This window comes from Phacochoerus africanus, chromosome 4 (assembly GCF_016906955.1).
Source record: "Phacochoerus africanus isolate WHEZ1 chromosome 4, ROS_Pafr_v1, whole genome shotgun sequence".
Lineage (NCBI taxonomy): Eukaryota > Metazoa > Chordata > Mammalia > Artiodactyla > Suidae > Phacochoerus > Phacochoerus africanus.
The window spans coordinates 70,521,131-70,530,206 of record NC_062547.1 but is presented as its reverse complement, the minus strand read 5'-3'; the positions used below and the strand labels follow the sequence as shown (position 1 = coordinate 70,530,206).

The window sequence follows — 9,076 nt, the reverse complement described above, 5'->3', positions numbered from 1 at the left end:
GTCTGTGCAAGTGGGTCTTCTGGTGTCTGTCTCTATAGGTCCCCATGTTCCAGCATCACCCCCTGCCCAGCACTGCTCTGTGCCCCCAGCATGGCTGCTGCATCTACTCTTTGGAACCCTGGCAATTGATGGCTTCTGGGCAGGATAACCGGAGCAGGGTCCCTTCTGAAACATGGGGGGTTGGGACCTTGTCCAGAACTTCTAGGTCCTGGGCTGGCAGGCCAGGCTTGGAGATCAGCCCTAAGAAGAGGGCAGAGAGTGAGCCAGGCGTGTGGGCCAGCTGCACCCTGCAGTCAACTACTTAACCGCCCTGTGCCAGTCGGTGAAGGCCATTGCCCTGGACACCCAAAGAGCCCATCCTCCCCCCCTGCCTTGCTCCCCTGCCCCCAGTCTACTCCAGGGCTAAAGGGCTTTCCCTGCCCACAGGGGCCTCCAGGACCCAGCTTATTTCCCATTCTCATGGTCAGTGCCAAATGTCATCCCCTGTCTGGAGATGTCATATCTTTTAAGCTTCCTGTGACCCCACAAGTGTCCATGGCCTCATTTTCCTGATTGATAAACAGGCTCCCAGTGCTTGGCCCCTTAACATGCTCCCAAAAGTAAAAAGGTTCTAAGCATGGGTGTGTGGATGTTGCATACCTGTGTGAGGGGGTATGTTTCTGTGTGTCTGGGGTAGGAGTGTATATTGCATGCATGAGTTGCGCTAGGGCTGCAGAGAGCATGTGCACACTGTACACATGCAGCGTGGGTGGGTACAGAGAGGGGTGCCTGTCTTGGATCCAGCAAGCAACTTTGAGCTCTTTGTGTGTAGAGAGCAGCCCTGAGTCCTCCCATGATTTTACAGCTATTTATTGTGCTCCAGTGAAGTAGAAAAAGAAAGTGCTCGCGTTACAAACGCCGCTGTCACATCCCATAGGCCAGCTGCAAACCAAACCGCGTGTGTCCTCTGGGTCTCTGGGCATGCAGTTTGCTCCCACTGCGGGAATGGGGTGGGGGGAGGCGCGAGCCTGGGCTCTGGGGGCTTCGCTTGGGGGGGGCTTCTGGTCCAGGGGGGGACCCACCTGTGGGGAGTGGGGGACAGCGGGGTAGCTTTGCTCAGTGCGTCCTTTGGGTGCTGTTGGGAACACCCAGCTCCATGTTGGACCTCGTAGTGCTCCAGGGAGGTGCCCCCTTCCCCCCCACAGGCTCCCCAGTCTGCTCCCCACAAACACTAACCCTGTAGGCAGGTGCCAGGGGGCTGGAGGAGCCATGCAGGGGGAGGGGGTCAGCAGGCCGGGCCGGGCCCGCCAAGAGCAGCAGCCAGCCTCCCTGGGGGAAGGTGGGAGGCCCAGCACCCTAGGCAGAGTTGTAGTAGTTGTGCGGGTGGTGGTTGTGGGCAGGTTCGCCCAGCTCCGGGTACTCAGGCGTCAGGCAGTACTTGGGATCGTAGACTTGGCGGGGCAGTCCATACACCGTCATGCCCCGCTGCGAGGCCCCCTTGTTGCTGCCCATCTGTAGGCTGACGTTGAGCGTGTCACAGTGCTCCATGCCCAGCCCCGGCTCGAAGATCTGCCGCTTGGTCCCGGGAGCAGTCATGCCAGCCTATGGAGAGCAGTGCAGTCAGGCCATGGTGACAGTGAGGGGCACGGCCAACCAGCCCACCACATGGCCCCCACACACACCTGGCTGGCTCCCTTGTTGGTGCCCATCTGCAGGCTGATGGTAGCCTGGTCCAGGGGCTGGTCCGTGCCCAGCTTGGGGTCGTAGAGGTGGCGCCGGGTGCCATAGGCTGTCATGCCCTGCTGACTGGCAAACTTGTTGGTGCCCATCTAGGGAGCCAGAAGAAGAATCACCCCAAGGGTTACAGAATCTCCCCATGGGCCGGAAGATATAACTGATGTCAGCAGACACTTACATGGCCCTCTAATGAGTCACTGTTTCTACCCTGGGCTACAGACTGTAAACTGAGGCCCAGAGAAGGTGTGTCGCATGACTGCTAAGTGGCCTGACTTCCAGGGTTCAAGTTCCAGCCCTGCCAGTCATCACCTGGCCAATCCTGGCAAGTGAGCTATCTTCTCCAGGCCTCAGTTTCCCCATCTATATAAAGGGTACGATGATAACAGTACCCATGCCCTAAGCCACTGGAGGAGTGAGTTAGGATGCAGAAAATGCCAAGCATATAGTTTAGTAAAAGCCAAACATCCTGTCCCCCCAGAGCCTGCAGAGACCAGGGTACCCTCCAAGCCTCCTCAGCTCCCCCCACCCGCACCCCTACCTGCTCAGCATTGAGACCCAGGTGAGGAAGGGGCAGTACCTGCAGCCCAATGATGTTCCGCCCTTCTCTTAGCTTCTCCGGCTCAAATTTCCGTTCCTGCTTCTCCGCATATTTCACTCCCACGTTCACCTTGTTCCCTTTCGTCTTGGCCTGAGGAGGGTGAGGGGAGGCAGGGAATCTTTGGGCTGCATTGTCCCCTCAGAAACCCTTAGCAGTCAGCAGCACCTGCACTGGCTCAGGGACACAAGTGGGCACACCTGCATCCCAGTGCAGAGCACCCACAACCTCTCTCCACCCATGCCCACCCTCCACCCACACTCACCATGCTGGCCAGGGCCAGGAGCGTGGACTGCACTTGTGTGTGGTTGGTGTTCTCGAACAGGTCGTTGGCCTCAAAGATGTCGTGGGGCTTTACCCCATACTTGGTGATGGCCTTGATGAAGTTGCCAATGTTCTCCAGCTGGAGGGGAGGGGGCAGCAGTCAGGGGTTGGGAGGGCTGCGGGGGTGGGGACTGGGTGGAGGATTGAGGGGCTATGGGCCAAGGGTTGAAAGAGTTAAGAGAGGAGTTCCCGTTGTGGCGCAGTGGTTAATGAATCCGACTAGGAACCATGAGGTTGCAGGTTCGATCCCTGGCCTTGCTCAGTGGGTTAAGGATCCGGCGTTGCCGTGAGCTGTGGTGTAGGTCACAGATGTGGCTCGGATCCCGAGTTGCTGTGACTCTGGTGTAGGCCGGTGGCTACAGCTCCGATTAGGCCCCTAGCCTGGGAACCTCCATATGCCGCAAGCGCAGCCCTAGAAAAGATGAAAAGACCAAAAAAAAAAGAAAACGAGTTAAGAGAGTCGGGGCTCACCTGGTGCCAGTTCTGGGTGGACTCATTGACCTTCTTCACGGAGCCTGGCTGGAGCTTATTGATGAACCTACAGGGAGTCGGGGAGGGGAGTGAGGAAGGTGCCCCCTGCTGCCCCCACCCAAACAAACCCAACTCCAGTGGGACAAGGGGGTAGGATGACAGTGGGCACCATCCTTTTTTTCTGTTTCTGACTGCACTCGGCCCTCAACTGCAGCCCCGCCACACCACCTTAACACACACAGGCACGTCCAACCTCGATCAGTCCCCATCAAAAAGCCTCCCTATCAAGGTCATATCAGAATCTCCAGATGTGCTCCCACCTCTCAGAGGACCCTTTTAGTCTCCTTTTCTCTTCTGGGCCTCTACCCACGGAGAGCCCGCAGCTCAGAACTGAGGCCTCTTCTCTGGCCACACGCACTCCCTTGATCTGAGTCTTGCAGCCGCCTCTCACTCTCCATTCCAGCTTCCCACATGGGCACCCCAAACAAAAGCACCCCCCCAGACTAACACCCACCTCGCCCCACAGAACTCCCCAGCCCAATAAACTCACCCTTCCAGGCCTCAGACAAAGCCCTCCGCCGCCCTTGACTCTCCTTTCTCTTTCTCTCACCCCCACATCCAACCCCTCAGCAACTCCTTTGGCTCTGCCTCCTGAAGACTTCCAGACATCTCTTGGGCTTTTGCCATGCCCTCCCCATGGGCTCCCAGCTTCCACCTCATCCACTCCAGATGCTTGTCATACCACCAATAAAATGACCTTTTTTTGTTTTTCATTTCACTCTTTTTTTTAGGGCCATCCCTGTGGCTTATGGAAGTTCCCATGCTAGAGGTCAAATGGGAGCTGCAGCTGCCAGACTATACCACAGTCAGGGCAACACTGGATCCCAGCCACATCTTCTACCTACACCACAGCTAGTGGCAACGCTGGATCCTTAACCCACTTAGTGGGGCCAGGAATCAAACTGAGTCCTCATGAATACTAGTTGGGTTCTTAACCCACTGAGCCACAACGGGAACTCCTAAAATGGCCTTCTTAGAGTTCCCATTGCAGCGCAGAGGAAAGGAATCTGACTAGAAGCCATCAAGTTGCAGGTTTGATCCCTGGCCCTGCTCAGGGGGTTAAGGATCTGGCATTGCCATGAGCTATGGTGTAGTTCACAGAATCGGCTCGGATCCTGCATGGCTGTGGCTGTGGCAAAGGCTGGCAGCTGTAGCTCCAATTGGACCCCTAGCCTGGGAACCTCCATATGCCACAGGTGCGGCCCTAAAAGAAGAAAAGCAAAAAAAAAATAAAATGGCCTTCTTAACACAACTCCAGTTACTCTCCATTTTTTTTTTGTTTGCTTTATTTTTTTGTTTTTGCTGCACCCACTGCATGTGGAAGTTCCCAGGCCAGTGATTCAACCTGCACCATGGCAGTGACCAGAGCCAATGTGGTGACAACACTGGATCCTTAACCCACTACACCACAAGGGAACACCCTACTCCCCAGTTCAAAGCACTCCCATGGTTTCCCACCATTTTGAGAATAAAAGCCCAATTCCTTCACCTGACTAAGGGGTCCCGCACCATCTGACCCCCAGCTAACTCCCTCCACTTTCCCTGATCACGCCAGCCTCCTCAGTGATCCTTGAATCCAGGAGGCACGCTCCCACCTCAGGGCCTTTGCACTGGCTGTCCACTGGCCTGGCCCACTCTTCCCTAAGATGGCATCCTGGCAGCTTCCCTCACTTCATCCAAGATTCTGCTCCACTGTTACCTCTTCAGAAAGACCTCCAGACCATTCTGTACAAAGCAGCAACCCTTCATCCCACTCACCCCCAACCCCTGTCCTTTTGGGCTAGACTCTTCTCCAAGGCATTTCCTGTCACAGGCAAGTATGTGATTATTTCATCAGTTCTTTGATCGATCACCCCCACTAGGATGAACGCTCTATAAGAGCTCCAAGTCAAGTCTGTTTTATTCACTATTCCCAGTGCCTGGACCTGGTTGGCAGGCATACAGCAGGAGCTCCATAAATGCACCTACTCCATACATGGGTGGGTAGCTCTGCACTCTTTAAGGCCTGGGACACCAGGCCACTCCCAGACTCCTCATTCCTAGTGGATACAGTGGAACAAATACCCCCTTCCCACCATTTCCAACAGCCAGAGCTTGGAAGGCTGCACCTTCAGGAAGCTTCCCAAGCACATGCTCTGACCCTCATGGTCAACCTGCCCTGGGTCAGACTCAGAGATGCAGACAGGACCCCGGCTCGGCTCAGGGCTCAGCCCAGAATTAGGGTTATGAATCTGGAAGGTGGAATCTAGAATCGGGGTTTGGGAGCTGTAAGAGTTTGCATCTCCCTTGGTGATTAGGTTCTGAGAGGAGTGCAAAATCAGGGCCCATTTAAATTACTGTGGCACATCCCTCAGATCCCCAAACCAGTGTGACAGCCATTGTGGCCTGGTGCCTTTTAGCTGGGGGGTGGCAGGGGGAAAGGCACCTCCCTTTCTTGGGGCTCTGGAGGCCATAAATGTGGCTGCCCTGTATGCCTGGCAGTCCAGACTCTAGATTCTAAAGTCATTTCTGTTGGAACAGCATGGGACATTGGGTGATGTGTTTTACCTAACTGAGCCTGTGTTCTTTACTTTTAAATGGGCACAATGACTATCTGCCACCTTAGAGTTCTGTTTGGAGGTATCAGATATAAGTGCCCAATCTAGTTCTGAGCTTATGGTCGTTTGAGGGGTTCAGGGAGCAGAGGTGAGGGGTTAGGGGGGCTGCTCAAGGCAGAGTCTGGGCCACTCACTCGCAAAGAATGATGCCATCTTTGAGGCCGTCCATGAAGTTGTTGCCGATGCGGCGCCCTGTCACCCCCTCGATCCACTCTCGAAGCTCCTGCTCCTGCTGGTGGTCATACTTCTGGGCCAGCTGCGGGCAGGGGACACAGAGAGGGTGGTGAGGATGCCATGGGGAGCGGGGTTGGCTCCCAGACCCAGTCCAAGCCTCCGGAGGCCTGATCTCTTCCCTCCTCCCTTCCCAACTAAGGCAATTCTGCCCCAGCATCCAATGAGGGGGGGACAGGGGCGGGGTGGGGGTTGGGGAGGGTGCTGAGGGCCAGGGTTGAGGTGGCACCTGCCCAGGGGGCCATTCCAGGCATTCTGAGGTTTGGCACCAGAGAATGTGGACAAAGGGGTGGAGAGCAAGATACTCAGAGCTGGGGGGTGGCGCCTGGACTCCTGGTTCCCCCTCCAGACCAAACTTGGGGCTTAGCTTCCCCCAGCCCTGCCCCCCTCCTGGAAGCCTCGGGCAGGGGAGGAGAAGCCCTAAGGAGGTGCCCCCCCCAAAAAAAAATGCAGCCTTGCAGGGAACAGCTCTATCTTCCATCTCTGTGTCTGTCCAAGTCTTCATCCCTAAGGCTCTCTCTCTGTCTGGGGGCAAGGGCTTGTCTGTCCGACTCCTGGCCCCATGCTTGTCTGTATTTCTCTGTCTCTCTCCCCATCACCGGATGTCCTCTATCTCTCTCCCAGCTCTGTCTTTCCTGGGCCCTGTCGTGCTACCCCATCTCTGCTTGTCTGGCTGGGGGTGGGGCTCCTGACTGGTCCATCTCTGCCTTCCTAGGTCTCTCTCCATCTCTGACTCCAGGTTCTTTGCTTCTGGAAAGAGTGGGGCTCGTCTGTCTCTCCGCCTCTCCCTCCATCCCTGTCTCAGTCTTATCTCGCTCCAGGCTCGCCCTCCCCCATCCGTCTCTCTCAAGTCCCAGGCTTCCAGAATCTCCGGCTGCGTCTCTCCCCGCCGCAGCCTCCTCTCCCACTTTGCCCCCCTCCGTTTCTCCAGCACCCTCTACCCCAACTCCAACAGGCTCCCGGTCCCTGGAGAGCCTTTCCAAGAGGAGGGGGAGATGGGAGGGGGCGGCCCCCTCACCTGGCCCGGCCCTGCCGCCCCCCTCCCCACCAGCCCGGCTTTATAAAACAAACCGGCCCTTATATAGCACGGCCCCGCGGGCCGGGCTCCGGAGCCCGCCTTATATGGCTCGGCGGCTCCGCACGGCTCTGGGGCCGGCGCTAGGGGGAGGGGGGGCGGCGCTGGGATCTGTCCCTGGCTTGAGCACCCGCTCCCCCCCGCCCCGCCCCCTCCTCCAGAATCGAGGATCCCCCCGACCCAGGTTGCCAATCCCAGCTCCCTACTTGCCGCCTGTGGAACCCTGGGAAAAGAACCCTGAGCCTCGGTGGTCCCCTCTATCAAATGGGGCTGAGACTCATGGGAGAGCAGACAGGGCAGCACTCATGGGAAAGTTCCAGTGGTTTGGGGACGTCAAGCTGGCTGCCATGGAGAAGCTGACCCCATTCTGGTGTGTGTAGAGGGGGCAAGTTCAAGGGCCCAGTTCGGCACCTCCCTTATGTAGGACCCAAGCTACTTGCCTGTCCTCTCTGAACCTCAATTTATCCATCTATAGCATGAAGGTGTTGTCCCCTCCCCCTTTCTTGCCAACTCCAAAATTAGGAGACCCCTGCTATGTCCCTAATGCCCACTCTCTGCCCTCCCCAGATGTTTCTCTCTCTTTTACAATCTCCCACACTTTGGGGCCTCACCTCCCAGGAACCCCAGCTCTGGAGCACTCCCCAAATTCTGTGTCAGGCTGGGAGTGGGGGCAAAATCAGGTCCTTCCCCAGCCCCCCAGGATAAAAAAAAAAAAAAAAAAAAAAAAACAAAAAACGGTTAGTAGAGGACCCCAGTCAAGTGGGGTTTTCACAGTGGACCAAGCGCCTCAGTTTACCTGTGACTGCCTGCAAGGCCCCCATTCACACCCCAACAGTAGCTGATGGCTCTGGGATGCTCAGGCCAGGGAGGAAGGCAGCCCCTTCCCCATACTCATCCCTTCTCTCTCTTAGTTCCAAGTCACATGGGATCAGCAGGAAAGGGGTCCAGGGAAGCCCAAGAATGGGACCTCTGGCCTGGCAGGGCAAGTGGGCCAGGCCTGGGGGGTGGCCCTCCAGCCCTACCTTGTTCTTGACCTCAGCCGACAGCCCGTAGGCGGGGCCTCGGTTGAAGTGAGCAGAAGACATGCTGGCGGATGGTGGGCAGCGGTGGCAGTGCGCGCTGAAGCCGGCGGCAGCAGCTGAAGCTCCGTCTGCACCCTCTTCCCTCCTCACACGTTTTTGAAGCTCTGGAGGCGGCCCGGGCCTCTTCCAAGACCGTCCCATTGGCCATAGGGGCCTGCCAGGGGGCGGGGCGCCCCCACATCGGCCACCCCCCTCTTCGTGATGTCAGGGCCTTGGTATTGGGAGCTGATTGTGTCATTGTTTCCACCTAGGGGGGCAGCCTGGGTTATCCTTTTGAGGGGGGGCTTGGCCAGACAGAGACCAACCTTTCCCCACTCCCCACTGTTCACTGGGCTTCTGGCTGGGTCTCCTAGTCTCTTTGTGTCTGTCTCTGAGGCCATCTCCCCATGCCTCTGAGGCCACTTCTCTTCATTTCTCTCCAGTCTTGAGACAGGACTGCCTGCCACCTGTGGTAGTTTATCTAGCACCATTCTAAGTCTAGACACCAACCGTCTATAACTGTAGGCAAGTTCCCTCCCTTCTCAGAGCCTCTGTTGCCACATCTGTGAAATGGACTAATGACAATGCCTGCTCATGAGAGTGTTGTGAGGATCAGAAGAAATAACGCCTCCAACATGCCCAGTACATTGCCTGGCACACAGAAAGATTCAGGAAACAGCAGTATTTCTGCTGAGAGCCTGGCACCCCACTTCTATCCCTTCCACTCCCTCATAAGGACCTGGGGGAGCAGAGATCCTGGATCTTACCCTGTCCATCCACCTGTGGGTTTCCTGAACCACGGAGTGAGAATGTTTGTGGGTGCCAGGCATCCCTATATCCCTGTCCCAGATAGACTGGCCTGGAGGGAACACCTACAAGCAGCCCTGCCAGGCCAGATCTCACCCCTGGACCACAGGGTGGATGACATGCCTACATCATGCTACAT

The 9,076-nt window shown here is 56.8% G+C and overlaps 1 protein-coding gene across 2 annotated transcripts; it reads right to left on the bottom strand.

The window, feature by feature from the left end:
- Positions 1-833: 833 nt before the first annotated feature.
- On the bottom strand, positions 834-8,305 carry CNN1 (calponin 1). 2 transcript variants are annotated; one of them, XM_047777157.1, is made up of 7 exons: positions 8,092-8,305; positions 5,898-6,019; positions 3,107-3,173; positions 2,577-2,714; positions 2,294-2,404; positions 1,662-1,808; positions 834-1,581 (listed from the first exon to the last, which is right to left on the bottom strand). In XM_047777157.1, the coding sequence occupies exons 1-7, from the start codon at positions 8,290-8,292 to the stop codon at positions 1,336-1,338; spliced, it is 1,032 nt and encodes a 343-aa protein (XP_047633113.1). In that variant the 5' UTR covers positions 8,293-8,305; the 3' UTR covers positions 834-1,335. The 2 variants fall into 2 exon arrangements, with proteins under 2 accessions (XP_047633113.1, XP_047633114.1); XM_047777158.1 differs by lacking the exon at positions 8,092-8,305 and adding an exon at positions 7,013-7,033.
- Between the last annotated feature and the right edge of the window lie 771 nt (positions 8,306-9,076).